The 16358-nt window shown below is 36.9% G+C and overlaps 1 protein-coding gene across 1 annotated transcript in view; it reads right to left on the reverse strand.

Moving 5' to 3' along the window:
- Window positions 1-16358, reverse strand: part of ARHGEF10 (Rho guanine nucleotide exchange factor 10) — a 58889-nt gene that overhangs the window by 16156 nt on the left and 26375 nt on the right. Inside the window, exons 9-12 of the mRNA XM_005426390.3 lie at window positions 13654-13740; window positions 12095-12318; window positions 10861-11018; window positions 2149-2291 (exon numbers count right to left, since the gene is read on the reverse strand). Of these exons, the coding sequence (XP_005426447.3) occupies window positions 2149-2291; window positions 10861-11018; window positions 12095-12318; window positions 13654-13740 (612 nt within the window). The remainder of the gene's footprint in view (window positions 1-2148; window positions 2292-10860; window positions 11019-12094; window positions 12319-13653; window positions 13741-16358) is intronic.

Here is a 16358-nt window from a genome sequence, read left to right on the forward strand (position 1 = left end):
TTGAGTCAAATCATTACAACTAACCTTCAGTGAGAGAGAGCACAGAGGGAGAATAAACATTTCCTTGCTCCTGCTTCCCCTCATAGCAAATATTCTGCTCTTCACAGTAAGGAAGAGGCAGCTCAGATGTTTAAATATTTGATATAGACAGAGTCTAAATTGCCTCATATATTGTATAATATTGAAACAATATTGCCAGTGAACATGGGAAGGACAACATAGCAGATCCCTTTTGGAAACATAAACCTAGGAAGTTATCAAAACCAGTCAGGTCACTAAGTAGGCAGCCATACTGAAAACATTAATGACCTTTTTAATCTGGTGAGATGATGAGAAAAAGATCAGTATGTCTTAATACCCATAAAGAAGCAACAGAAAATCATTGCTCATTCCCAATTCTATGAGGAACATGACACACTATGACATGGATATTTGTGTGAAATTAAAAAGATGACCATCAGCCAGACATACAGAAAATCATCATGTTCTTGAACAAAATTATATTGAAAAAACATTACTCAACCCATATGCACCATTTCTTATATGTTACTTGCTGCAGCACTTATTGTGTGTGCAATAGACCCATAATAACCTGAGCTCTGAATACAACAGATGGCTTAGTTGAGAAATGAGAAGAAACCTCCTGTGATGCTTTTGTAGCAAAATCTGTAGTAACAGCTGAGAAATGAAACTGCCATGTCTGAGAGATATTGGTAGAGTACTTGTTATTTTATGTCTCCAAACTTCTGTTTTCAACACTGCAGTCCATGACATTTTACTGTATTATGACAGAGAAAGCTTTAAACATTCTTTAATCCTCAAAATTTGTTTAACTCTAGGTTTGTTCTCCTCTGCCAAAACAGCCCAGCATAACCCAAACTGCAGCCATACCACCAGACTTGGGGAGAGCTGTGTTGCAGAATTAGGCCAGACTTGCCAAACCTATTTACAGAAATCTGGCTGTATGTACTCAGCCTCACACAGGAAGAACCTGGCTGTGATTTCTTACTGTTTTCCTAGTGAGAATCTGAGAGATTTTACTAAAGTCTGTAGAATAGCAACTATGTATCCCAGAGGCTATGAAACTAACAAAAGTCCATTTTAAGCACCTATCCAAATCACTCATCCAAAATCTCTCCCTAATCATACCATTCAAACTACCAACAAAACAAGCCTTAAAGAAAAACAAAGTAGGAGAATATGTAGTCCAAGCATCTTACTGGATGAAACAAATCTCTCAGAAAACACAGAAAAAGACAGAGGAAATTAGGATGTTAGCTATTTCCCTGCAAACCCATGACAGTGACTCACAGAATCAATTGTACCAAACAGACAATTGTTGGGAGAAAACACGACCATCAAAGAAAAAAATGCAGCAACAAAGCACACAAAGAAGGAGGCTGTGAGCTCATCATGACTCCTGTTTGAAAAAAACTTCATGGCTGTAAACATCATGCAATTCAGTGACACTCTATTGTAGGTTGAAGGAGAGGTTGAACTCCTGATGATTCATCAACTCTTAACTTTGGATTACTAAGATATTCTTTTGGTGAAAGCTGTAATTTTGACAGAAATAAGGGCTTAACATTTTCTGGAAAATGTGGTCACAAATGTGAGTTTGAACCCTTAAGACTCTTCTCTCATTCTGAAAATGCTGGCTTTTGTGTGACTATTCATCAGAAACTGCTCTTATGCAAATAAAATTTTTGTAGGCCACCGAGAAGTAAAACTCTGAAAAAATATATTATGAAATTATCATAAGGTACAAGTAACATCTAACTATATAGAGGCAGTCTCTTAGTTAAACCTTTTTCTGTAATTAACATGAAATGTGCCTATAGGCACCCAGTTCTCTGCTGCCTTACCTCAGATTTAATTTTTAAGAAAATCTCTTGCCCCAAATACCCTATCATTTCCAAGCACCTTATGGAAACCAGTGGGTAAATGGCAGCAAGGTCTGCTGAGACATCAGCAGAGAACACAACAGCAGAATTACAAACTAAGGGAGTGAGATTTAAAAGAACTGAGACCACATTCAATAAAAAGCTTCCTGAATCATGATGCTTCTTAAACACATTTCCATTTTTAAAATTTCACCACTTATACCCTGAAGCATAATAGGTGAGCAATGCTTTCAAAAGCGTTTACCTCTATGGAATGCGTCACAGTGCTGATTATGAAAATTTGTCCACCACATGCAGCCCAAATGGTCTCCTCCATCACAAGCAGACTTCTAACAGGCAGAACACCCAATTTAACTATCTTCTGAGGTTCTGTGTTCCATGTCCCATCTTCAATAAAAAAAGAAGAAAGGTTATACACAACCAAATGGTGACCTTTGCTGTAAAACAGTTCTGAAAAGTCCACTGCTTGAATTTCTGCAAGTTGCCACTTCAGGCTACACTGTGATTTCTGTATGATTACTTTTAGCTTCCAGGGTAAATCTGCAAGGCTAAAACAACATTAAGGAGAATATCCAAACCTAAGTACTCATATAACTGTCAACAGAGTAAATTTTATCTAGATTAAATGATAATTCAGGAATACCATATTGCTGTTCTGATTCAACTGCTTTCCTTTCCAGAGGAAATACAGTCAGAAACCCATGGCTGACACAATTGTCTCCAACCCAGAAGGAGCTCACAGCCAACTTATTTCAAGATGAATCGATTTCTAACTAGGACAGAATCATCCTTCATGTGCAAAGTCATCAGGAAGATTTTTACTGTAAGCTGTAATGAGTGCAGTTCACTCTCTAAGAGCATTTTGATGGAATGTACCATCCTACTACCAAATGCTTCAATTAAGATGGAAATTAAGACCAAAAAAAAGAAGAAATTAAAACTTGGTCTTGTGCCATACCTTCACTTTTCTTACTTTTTCCTCTAATTATAAAACCCACAGTGTTTTCTTTGGACAGCATTTAGCAGATCTAAATTAAATTATGCATGTGGCACAATCAGTTATTCAGAGAGGTTCTGGTAAGAACTGCGTGCTTCCACCTACTGCTATGGTCACTCTCAATTGCCATCTCTTTGAAACAAGGACTAGGAGATTATTTATCCTCAAATTTAAGAACCAGCAACATAGGCTTCTTGAAACAGTGGTAGCTTTCTCTTTTATACATATAAATTGACATGTTAAGTCCCTCAATAATAATTTTAATGTTTTCATATTAGTTTATATATTTTAGGTGCTCACTGCGTATAGTCTCAAAGATGACATTCCTATACATTATGATTTATTAATAATACAAAATTCTGTTAAAAGTAACTGGGTTTTACACTGAGACAAAATATTTCAAAAAGCACCATTTCTTCATTGAAAAGCCTTCCTCCTGCACAAGCTGCAGAAAAGTTGTTTACTTTTCTGACACTGGTTTCAACTCAGTAACCACTTAAATTTTGATTGATGAGACCAAAGTAAACACATCTTTAGGCAAGCACTTAAGTACAATTTTTTTCTTTTCCCTCCTGAAAACAAGTGCATCTTCTATTATTTGCTTAGGGAATGGGGGCACAAAATTTCCTGCTTCACCAATCACAGTAGCAACAACAATAATGAGAAGCCTCAGTTCTGGAGTAATTCTCAAAATTTCTGTCATCTGTGAGATACAACCTTTGCTGAGTCATTCTCAGGATGTGCCTCTCTTCTGAAAGCATCTTTGTAGAAGTGACATTTAGTTTCAGGCTGTCAAAATAATTTTCATTATTTTAGTTTGCATTGAGAAGAGTGCTTCCAGTTATTAGCCTGCAAACTCTCCCAGTAATGTCAGAGTCACTGTGTTCTCTATGACTCATATGTACTGTTAGTAATAAACAAACTTTTGGAAAAGTTTCCATTCTTTAGCAGCCACCTTACCCACAAATTCAATTCTAAACTTGAAGCTGCCCTTACTCTGATTGCTGCAAGCACTGCAGGCAGTGCAGAGCCTTCAGAGAGGGAAGCTGCACACGTGTGTGTCACAATTTTCACTGTGCAAGGGATGCTGACTGCAGAAGTCTAACAACAATCTGTACATAGCACCATTCCTAGGGATAAACCCAGGATAATTCTGCTACATTATTCCTAAGGATAAGGACTATTCGTTTGGGCAAGGAGCAGACATGCTGAGCAAAAAGCTATCTTTTCTAGTTATATTTTCACACTGAAAAAACCAATAATATAAAACAAAAGTTCATAGAACTTGACAAGTCTTTCTCTTAAATACATTCAAAGCATATATTAATTTATATATAAAGCATAGCTGATACTGAAACAACAGGAAAAAAAGGATTTTTCAGGATGCCAACTGTGGACTCATTTACATTTTGCTCAAATTAAATTTCAAACATCTAATGTGCTTCTTTTTTTTCTTAAATCTGGACCTTTATGCCCTGGAGTTCCATGTAACTCCTGAGATGACTAAGCATTAAGCCTTATTAACAATTTCCATCAACGTAAGAAAGTGCTTTCAATACTATCAATGTTATAAATACCATCTGAGTAATGAATATCTGATTCAACATATATAGCTAAAAAACTCAGTTCTCACAAAACCATTTTCTGTTGGTGTGTGTGTTAACACAGTACTTGACAATCCAGTTTAAGAATTCCATAGGTTTGGACATATAAAGAAGGTGAGATAGAGGCCTCATGTCTACCACAATTTCTTGAAAAAAATGCCTGAAATCCCACTTGATGTATCAGCCCAGGAAAGATCCAAAGCTATCACTCTGCCCTATGACCCAAGTCATGTGATAAGGCTATTCTCTGGTGCTTTTTTATTTCCTACTGCAAACACTGATATCTTCTAGATCAGACAGCACCTGAGACAGAGAGGAGAAAAAAGGGTAGAGGGACACTCTCTGGTCTAGTAATTAGAACAGTATTCAAAGGATGTGTCAGCTGTGTTCTGGACCCTGCCTCAGTGAATGACTCATTAATTATACAAAGTGGAATGGCACCAGGAGGACAAATTAAGCCCTGTGCATCTCCTTTCATTTTGTGTCAGCCAGGGAAATCTCTTGAGAGTGGAAAGAATGGATAAAAATCCACTCAAGCAAGGCAAGGGATTAAGCCTGATAATGCAACATACTTCTGTAAATGCTTTAACCACAGGCTGCTGGCTAAAAGTAAGATCACAACTTCATTTTGCTGACCAAGAACTTTATCATCCATCTCCAAAAGTACTTATCAAGTCTGTGTCCAGCTCACAAGTGGTTTAACACCAACAAAATCATACTTTGAAGAAAACATAATACTCTTCCTGCCTCTCTCTCCAGATCTCAGCAGACCCTGTTCAATACCTCCCTGCACAGACTTCATGTTTGACACTGGCTATTTCATGTTATCTGTCTGATCCAATGTCCATTGCTTCTAAAATCAAAGGGAAAAGAAGCATTATCTCTATCTGACTTGTGTAAACACCTGCAGATTCAAGACATGCTTATGTGAGTAGTTTCAACAACTGGCACTATCCAGGTACTTAAAATTAGTCACAGCACTTACAAAAGAGATAAGGAATAGCTTTGTTTGATGCTATAAAATCCTTTGCTAGTTACGGAGTAAAATAGGTTTATTTTTTCCTGGCAAAAGAGAAAAGAAGCAAGAAATAGAAGCCAAGATAAAACTTTTACCAACAGAATCTCAAGGCATCTCTCATGAGGATATGAATTGCAGGTATAGCTGTTTGCAGGAAAGAGATGTTTCTACAAAATCCGAGAACAGGGTCAAGATAGAAATTAATACAGAGGTTTCTGGAAATTAGATGTCATATATTTATGTTGTATATAAGATGTCTGATATTTGCATATTAGATAAGTATTTAAAAAAACCAAAGACAGATTTTATACTAATAGATATGTGTTATGCCATTGTGTTATGCTACTATTTTTAATACTCTTTGTAACTTATGTTTCTCCAGAAGCTACATGCCATAGTTTATACACCAGTGTTGAACAGTATCTTGAAATGCATATATCAGGCTGTTTAGCTGCATCAAAGTAAGGTCTCTCATTCTCATAAAATATTTCTAAGACTTCAATGAAAAAGGACATTATTTCCAGTAGTGCATTTTGTTATTATGTTTTTATTTTTTTAATTAATTTAAAAAAATAGTTATCTTCCCATCTGATTAAATCTGAGTGAATAGAAGAAGTTTTAAAACAATGTCGGTTTTATAGGGAAAGTTATAAAACTGTGGTTTGTTTACACAAAGCCCAATGAAGGAAGCAAAATTATTTTACAATGATTTATAAGATAGGCTTCCTATTATTAATTTATAAATATTTTAAATATTTAGCACTTTTAAAAATTGTAATTAGTTGGTGCACTCAGATCTTCATATGAGATAACCTATTAACATATAGTTCATTTCCTCAGAAAGTCTCTTCAAAGTTTGTAGTAGTCTTGCCTTCCTTTATGCTTTCAGTCAAGCTGAACCGAGCAAGCGTTTTTGTTGTCAGCTTCCTCTCTTGCTTAGCAGCACTATTGATGCTTTCAACAGAGCTGCCAGCACAGCCCTGGGAACAGCAGGTCTTGGTTCATTAGTGCAGTGGAGCACAAACATTTTTTCCATCACGTGGTACATAACCCAGCACTGTGGAGGAGTAAAACGGTACCTACAGAAGTCAAAAGTTTAGCACATTCCTTATCACTTGAAAATAAGATGAGACCCTCAGGCCTGCTCTTCTAAACAATGTGTAACTAGGAATGTCCTACACTGTGCATGCATACTCATTTTTTCTCCCACATGCATCAAATTCTTCAAGCCAAATAGCTGACAGAGCTCTTCCTACAGTTATACAGGGGGTGGTGCCGAGGTCCTGGCATGAGATACACAAGTAAGACTGAAAGCAATGCCAACATATTTCTGGTGATGAATATTATGTGACACTGCAAAGACAACAGTATTTTATCTCTGTTTCAGTATCACTACTCTAGTCCTCTCCCTATCAGCTTAATACCACTGCTTATTTTTCACAGCAATACCTCTCACAATGTCTACTTGAAGTGGCAGTCACATGCCAGAAATCCACTCTTCAGACAAGTTAGAGCAGTACATGGATCCACTCAAGCTCTGACTTTGACATCAGCATTTTACATTCCACATATTCTTCCTTTCCTCAATTTGCCAGAGGACAAAAGGGTCTTACCAAATTCATCAAGGTACCTCACCAGTCAACTGACTTGCTACTCCTTCACTTTTATAACTGTTTCCCTTACTCTTGTATTTCCTTTCAGTTTTTGTCATTTTCCTTGATATTAATCCTCTGAAAATGCTCCATTGATTACTGTCACAAAGCCTCTTCGGACAGGTAAGTAATCAAAACTTCTGATCAATTTCAGAGTTCCCTAATTCTTACCAGTGGAGTCTCTTCTGTTCTGTGCATGGCCAAAATTGCTTCAGCTATTATTTCACCAGACCAAACTCTTATTGAACTACTAAAATAATAATAATAATTCCACTTTCTGCCACAATAATTCTGAGTTTTTATTTTCTTTTTCCTGTTTCTCTCCTGTACTCTTTACAGGACTTTATGAAAAGGAAGTGTATATCAATGTCTAGGAGAAAGGAAGCTGGAACTGACTCCAGTATATCAGGAACAATACACCTATATTATATAAAGATCGTGATTTCCCTTTCCTAAGATACTTTTGTGAATGGAAGCCAAACACATGCTGACCTTTTTTGCTATTACATCACTCAAAACACATCTGCTGGGCTGTCTGCAATCATCACAAAGGGGTTTTGTTATGTTTTTTAAACAAAGACAATACCACACACTTTTCCCTTAACCTCTTCTAAGCATGTTTTGCATGGAAATATTAACGCAACCTGAGGCAAACACTAAAGGCAGAATTTGTCAGACTGATAACTGTGCAAAAGAGAAATTTTGCAATCTGCACCACTCCCCTTTGTGTATAGAACAGCATTTAATTCACTGGCTGTCTCACAGTTCCCAAAACAAGTCTTCTCACACACACAAAATTAAGGATTAGTGAGGATAATTATCAGGGGTACTGTTTTTACAACTAATGTATTAGCTGACCTGCACCCTAGTGTTCTGTGATATTTTCCCAAATCACCATGTGAGCTCACACTTAAGAGCTAAGTAGATTTTATGGTATCAGCACCTCAAGACATTGCTTTCAGTTTGTGTTCAAATACATTAAATTATTAAATGATGTATTTTTAAGTATTTAAAATACATAAAGCACTAAAAAGTACTTAGGTACTTTTTACCTCATATGTGAAAGTACACGGATACAGAGTCGTCTCACTAAAATCTGACTACCCTGCAGAAAGGAAGTTGTGCACCTCCTACTCTCCCACTAACATGGCATTTGCTCCTTGGTTTACTGTACAGACTTCTCAGTTTCCATTTTTTACTACTTTACATTTTTACTACTACTAAGACAAGATTTCCTGCAGCAAGAGCACTCTGGATGCTGTTGATCTGACATAGATCTCTAGTGAAGAAAGTCAGAAGAAAGCACTTGCTGTTTGTAAACAAGCATCATGGATATTTACATGCACTGACCTCTCTGAGAATTAGAGCTATTTGGGTAAATGACACAAATGACACAAATCATGGGTCTCCGATTACATAGAGTAAGGCATTGAGCTTCAGTGACTGAACTGATCCACACAGTTTCTGCCCAGGAAGGAAGTCAAAAGGATGCCAACTCTATCACAGACTGTGAGATAGATTTTCATCCTAGAAGAAAGGTTATCCTTTCTCATTCACAGAATCCTGTAACCATCATTTTTCCTGGGCATCTAACAGTATTTGTCCTTCTCAGGCTTCAAATCAAGATGCAATGCAGATATTTCACAATTCAAATATTTCACATTCACTTTAAAATCTTTACTTAATCTCCTTTATGATGACAGACCAAAACCCAAGCTGAAGTGGCTGAAAAGTAACCTCTGCAGAAGAGAAGGCACTCCTGATGAATTGCACAAAGCTCCTCAGAGGCTGCATTCCCCCTCCCTCCCATTTCACTGCTTGGATTCCTTTGTTTGGTAAATAGGTCAGTGCTCATAAAAACACCCCTCCAGGGCTGAGTGCCTCACATGCCCACAGCAGCCAACATAAGGAAGATGGATGCTAACATGGCAGCAGCTGAATCACACAACTTCCACGGGGCATGGAGAACTGAAATAAGCCACACTGACCAAGCAGTAAGGAGAGGGATTACCAGAATAAATGACAAGAGTCAGAAAAATACCATTATTTCCCATCTCAAAGATCCAGTGACCATGACTCTGACAGACTCTATGAACATCTCACTGCCCAAAACCAGTGTCTTCAGAAGAAGACAAGCAGAGTATGCTATGATCCTGGTCAATGCAACATAACCAGACTGAAATGCAGTCTGATTAACAGCTCTGCCCCACCTTTGACATTCTCTGTAGATATGCAACCCATGAATCCTTTCTTAGCTATACTGCCAAGGATGTCAGTTGTGTTTTTGAAGTGGTCTTTTCTGGAAGAAGTTGAATGATAGTAATTGCAGTCTTAAAACAGCTTAAATACACCAACACCTTTCAGAGAAGATGACAGATTCACTTTAATACCTCTCCCAGGTATGAAGAGAAACTGAAATACCAAAATTATTATGAATCTAGGATCAAGATCTCATTCCTGTACCTCAAAAGCAAAGTAAGAAAAAATGCTATTCAGTGGTAAAAAAAAAAAAAAAAAAGTTTTAAATGGAACTGAAATCTAATGCCTGGCTTTGGATCAGAGACAACAGCTCAACAGGAAACCTACTGGGTTGAAGACAACAACTGGACAAAGGAAGTCTCTTTCCCAGCACTTTTTCCCAGATCCTTTGTTGCTTGGGGAAAAAAAAAGCATCCTGTACCTTTTCAAACAAGCTCTTTGTATGATCTAACAGTGGACACATAATTTACCCCAAGACTACAGATACTGAGTTTGGTTCCTCAGTTAGGGACTGGTAGGATTTAGTAGCCAAGGTACAGTGCCACACAAATGCAGCTGAACTGTTCACAGGGCCCACCTCTTTAGAGAAGCATGACAACCATCATTACTGCAGCTCACACAAACAAGGCAGGTCTCTGCTGGCTCTGTACCTTGCAAGATTAGGAGTCTCTGTGCTAACATTTCACTAAAATTAAGGTTTCAAACCTTGAGCAAAGCATCACTGATTTTGAACTGCCAGGGAATTTAGTGAGATGTACTGGAAGCACCCGAACCAGCTCTGGAAAAGACAGCTGAGGTTCAGAAAAACTGCCTGGGATTCTCCTTTATTCAAATTATTTTAGCCAATTATTTAGCTAGATAGAAAACAACCAACTGGGATGCTAATAGAAAAATGAGGCCAACCATAAAACACATGAACTGCACACATAGGAAAGACTTATCCCATCTGTACAGTAAAAATGGGGTTGTCATTTTAAATGAGATATACAGAAATCTCTACCAATAGGGGATTTCTGTGTTTCATATACACCAATACTTGGTAGTTGAGAGAAATAAGTACTGTGCTTAATACTGTAAAGTATTAGTATTAGTACTATATAAGCACTGTGTAAAATACTGTGTACTGCTGTTAGCACATAAATTTCTGGACTATTGCAACACTAAAGACTTCAAGGTTTAAGCTAAGGGGGAAAATCAATTGTCATATGCATGTATGGTAAAAGTGGGAACAGTATGAAAGTTCCTACTATCCTTTGAAAAGAGCCAACAAGTCTCTTCAGACGTACCGGAAAGAGCAGTAATCCTAGTTCAGCAGTTTTACAAAGAATTTTCAGAAAATACATTAGTGGAAAATTACTTCTGCCAAAATACACTGACATGTCAGTTCCTCAGGATGCCATCAAATCATATCACTATGCAGCATTACCTTCTGCTTTTGTGTAGATCGAGACGTTTCCATTTACCAAGCCAGCAAACAAGTACTGAGACCTATATGTTAAGCTCATAACAGTTGATTTTTCAGGAGTGAAGAAGTGTTGAAGTCGAATTTTCTTTGAGCCTTGGCAACTTTTGTAAATAGAAATGCTACAGAGAAAGAAGCAAGAAGAAACAGACCTGTGAAATTATGCTTTACATAGTTCTTGCTAGAATATGCAAAAGAGAAGTTTAAAATAAAATATTGGGGGAAAGAGGACGTTTTCCTTCAATTCTTGACACCCCAGAATGTCTGCATAGACAACTTGCAATTACTTAACATTGACATATGACAACACATTCATATTATCTTGTCTGCAGAAACAGTTATTCAAAAAAGAGACATAATAAAAATTCTTCTCAAAGTCCTTATTATGAGTCTTTCTAAAACTTTAATTAGTTAAAAAACTATATATATATATATTATGTGGAGAACTAGGGAGAAGAAACGAAAAACTCACTACCAGACATCACTTACACATAAAATTTCCACAATTCCTATTGATTGTTACAATGGGTATGGTAAGAATACTGTTAAATTTGGAATTAAATCACAGACTTCTAGAAATGGCACTTTCCTTGGAAAATTTTGTTCTCCTTCATTTATACTGGTTACAAACACCTTCAAAAATCACATGTAGTTGCACACTTATGACCTCAGTAACTATAACAAGATCTGTTTGCTAACTGACCTATAAATTAACAACATGTAGCCTTGCTCTTCAACACAAATCATGGCTCTGTAGGCCATCAGTTCAAAGACAGTGAAGTAATTCATGTCAATAGTAAACAGCAGTATTTTTTTTTCATGTGACAAATCCTGCACAAATGACAGGGCAGAAGATTAAGGGACTCCTCTTTGCCATTCTGAAAATTTTCCAATACCTGAAGATTATCTTATAGTATTACAAAAGTAGTATTTATATATTTCAGATATGATGAACTAATCTTCTTTCATCAAAAAGATGCCCTACTTTAATTTCAAATACCACATGGTATAATTTTAAATACTGTAGAGTGCATTTTATCCTTGATTTAAGTGCAAAGGATACCTTGAGGTCACTGGGTAACGCTTGGATACTTTTTTAAAAAGTAAACATTTTCTCAGAAGTATCTCACACAATTTTGCTATAGAATAGCAAACTTAATCAATAAATCATACACATTACACCAAAACCAAGAATCACCTTCCTTCTTCCATGCCAAGACAAATAGTAGGCACATTAGAAGTTTTTGCAAGAACATTTTCAGGGTCTGGAGCTTTGTTTTGCTCTTTCAGCTTCTCCTCCTCTGGTATGTAGACCATGCAGAGAATCCGTGACTCCACATTGAAGCACTCAATAACCTTAGGGCTGGAGCTTTGAAATGAGACTATTGCAACCTGGCCCATCTGATTAGTACAGCTGCCAATCTGAAATAAAAAAAAGAAAATTAAAAAAAGCACAACAGACCATGACTGATACCTGTCTCCAGGAAGATGAACAAGTACAAGAAGGAATGACTGGAATGTTAACTGAAGAGTGCATCTCAAGTTATATGTGCATTAAGACATAAGAGAATAATTCAGCACAAATACAAGATATATCAAAACATTATACATACAAACTTGCCTTCTACACTCACAAAAAATGTTTTTAAAGCAGGAATAATATTATGGCCTATTCTGATATTTGACTCAAATGTATATACATTACAGAATGCAATTCCTGTAAGTAATGTGTACAACATGTTATTTTAATAACTGGTGTTCTAATTGTCTGAGGTTCTTTTAAAACAGGTAATATAGCTGAGGCCTGTCCTTTGCACAGTAACAGCTCTGCAAAGAAATGCTCCATCCCAAAAGAAAGAGTCTTGTAAACTTGCTGATACAGAAGCCTAAATTTCTCCCTGATCCAGAACTAAGTATCATGAACATGTCCATAAACTTGCACATTTTAGGGATCCCTAATGGTCCCCCAGGGATCTCCCCAGGGAGAAGTAAAAAAAATCCACCCACGTACAGTACATGCTTTTGTATAGTAACTCTTTCTGTTTATACGAAATAAATAGGGAAGAGAAAGAAAGAATATTTTGTTGCAGCAGAAAGATTTAATTTGCATGTTTTTGTAAGTACTATTTACAAATGGCAAAGACAAAAGGAAATTATATGGGTTGCCTTGAAAAAGGTCACTAAGGAAAGCTATTTCTAACATTCAATTTGCAAGGGTTCCCTTAAATTTCAGTATCATGGTAACTAGAAAAGCTCCTGAAATCATTAGCTTGCCTTTTTTTTTCCTTTTATGAACAGCTTCTATCCACCTCATTTTTTTCTGCTGGAATATCTGCATGTCTGGGGTCATAGCAATATGCAGAGTAAGTTTTTTCCTATGCAGATTTAAACAGATTATTTTTGGCTAAAACATTCTTGAAATATGAAAACAGACAGTAGGACAGCATAAGCTCATACGGGTTTTAGCAGCAATTGTTACAAATTAGCACATAACTCCCTTCTGAATGTGCTCAGCACTTTGGAATTCGTTCTGTGCTGTACAAATCACGCACACTTAACTGACACCCTACAGAGACCAGCAAGATCACGTGGGCAAATTAGTAGCTAACCCTTTAAACAAATAAACAAAGAGAAAAAAACAACCCAACATTTCTTTCATACCTACACATTGTCGAGAGTCACAAAAAGCAATGGAAAGAAACAGGAGACAACCACTTTCAGATTTTACTTTGGGTAAAGTGTAAAGATTACACTTACCCAAAGAAAGCCATGTTCCACAGCACAGGAATCTGACTCTGTTTCTCCAGCAAGGTATGGCTCAGGATTATAAGCAGCACATTCAACCTTCAAGGAGAGGAAAAGAGAGCTGTTAGCACATTAGAAAAATATGCCTGTTTCTGTCTATTTTAATTTGCAATTAACTGAAGCATTTAAGAGTATCAAAGAATCTCACAAGGCAAGGAGTCAGTTTAGTTCACCCAGCTTCCCCTGGGCAGGGTCAGCTGCACAGATGTTGCTCCTGACACATTCCTTATCTACCCCTACAGACCTTCATGGCCAAAGACTACAAATTCTCTTTTGCTGATCTGCTCAAATGCTTCATAACTTCATGACTTTTATTAAGTTTTTCATGTCCCCAACCTGACACCATCCCTGATGCAATCATTAGCCTGCTACCTCTCATCTCAGACACCAGGTACTTCTCTTTCTCTGCAGTGTCCTTTCACATGTAAGGCTGATATATGTCATGACCCTGCCTGAGACACTTCTTCATTAGGCTAAATTACCTTATCATTTAATTACATGTAATTTTTTTAAACAATTTTTTCCAAATTTTTGTTTTTAAATTTATTATTGCCACTTTTTCAACTGATATCTCTCCAGCAGATGTATCAGCCTCATGTGTATATTTAAGAGCACTGAGTTTTCTCACCCAGACACACTATTCTAGGAGAGCCGGAAGCATTACTACACCATGGTTACCTCTTCAAAAACCTGTTTCTACACATCTCATTCATTACTGCTCTTTGTAAGAATATTACATTCCTAACCAATCCTTACCTTGCTGGTCTATTAAAAATTACTTTAACATACCAACTAAACCACCTCTTCAATCTGGATTTATGAAACTCCTAATTTCTCAGTGAGCATACCATGTGTCTGTCCTGCTGACTGTCATGCTTTTTATTTGCCTTCCCCCACCCCTCCCCCCAAATTATTTCTCCAGGTGCCTTGATCATTCTGAATGGTAATACTATCATTCTTCAGACTTCAATTCCCTTCCAATCTCCTGACATCATGTTACTGTCAGTATATTAATAACAATACTCATGATTTTATCATGCAGGCCATTAAAAAAAAACAACTGAATGCAACACCAGACTCAAGGTCTATATTTAAAGTCCATCCCAACTCTGAAGAAAAATCAAGCATCAAGGATCTGAAAAAAACCCATTTTTATGACCAGTCATGAATTTGTAATTTCCCTAATTCCACGGCCATTTCATAAAGCTTAAGTAAACACTTCAAAATATATAAAAGCAATTCTTAACTGTGTGGAGAATAAAAAGGTTTCTAATGAGGTGTTATATTACATTTTTACACTAGATTCTCTAGGATTCAAACTAATGTTCTCATCTTGGACATCAATGTCCTTGTGATTATACTGTAGTACTAGTGAAAACTCAGTTAGTATTAACTTAGAGTACTCAGTTAGTATTAACTCCCCATAGCCTAGCAACATCACCTCCAAATAGTGAACAATTAAAAGAAAGCACAAAAAACAAAACAAACAAAAAAATCAAAACAAAATCCAAACAAAACAAAACAAAAAAACCCACCAATTAAAAAAAAAAACACCCAAAAAATAAACAAAATGAAAAAAAAACATGACAAAACAAGCTGGCAAAATTTGAGTTCTAAATTCCAAGTTTACTCAATTTTCCAAAGTGCAAAGAATCTTACAGTCTCCTTGAAGTCAGCAGGCAATACAAAGTGATTTGCCTTTGTAAATCACTTTGAGAAAACATTATTTATTCAGCAAAGCAATTCACTATATACAGATAAAAATTTGAAATCAATAGATGAAAAAAAGAGAAAGAAAAAAGAGCTTCCATGCCTGTCTTAGCATGTCTCATTTAACACATGCTGAAGCTATCTACTTGTAGTGATTTACAGCGGCTGTGACAATGAAATAAATCACTAGTGAAAAATAAGACAGTCTGCATGTTGGATATTTCCCAGGCTCCTTGTTACACCTTGTGTCACTTTGCATCTTAGTCTAAAGTGATGTTTTTTCCATAGTTAAACCCTGGTAGTTTAGCTCTCAGTCTTGACAGAAGCCTGTGACATAAACCTGCTCCGATGTCTCCCCTACACCACTGGGCAGCCTGAGCAGCACACAGAGAGCCAACAAACAGGATTAGCCCAGCAGAGCTTCTCTTCCCACCCTCAGCTGGGGCTGGAGAGCCAAACTGCAGCTGAGGCTACCGTAATACTTAAGTCATATTTTCTAGTATTATCAAGGATTTGGGAGAACCAGGAATGGCACCTGGGCTCCCCCCCACATTACTTGAGGAGTTGCAAAAATGGCAAATTTAGCTCAGGGCTGAGGCCAATATTGTCACATACTCTGCTCTCCTGAGGTGACCCAGGCAAAGATCTCAGCCAACTGTAAAGGTGACAAACTTCCCTTTCCTTTCAAAATAAGAAGACAGTGTTCTAACTTGATTACAAGAGTTAAGCCTGGGCCTTCACAGATCCTAGCATGCATTTTCAGGACTTACAAATGCCTGGGCTCTAAGAAAATACATACATGATTAAGTTTCTGAAAAAATTTTAAAGTAGCTGGTTATTTCACCAGTGGTGACTTTAGAAAGTAAACCTCAGAAAAAGCTGTTTAATAAGACAAGCATGACTGGTTGTATGGGAAATCAGAGAGTTTCAGTAAAGTTTAGCTGCTC

The sequence above is a fragment of the Geospiza fortis genome, unplaced genomic scaffold (genome assembly GCF_000277835.1).
Source record: "Geospiza fortis unplaced genomic scaffold, GeoFor_1.0 scaffold56, whole genome shotgun sequence".
Classification (NCBI taxonomy): domain Eukaryota; kingdom Metazoa; phylum Chordata; class Aves; order Passeriformes; family Thraupidae; genus Geospiza; species Geospiza fortis.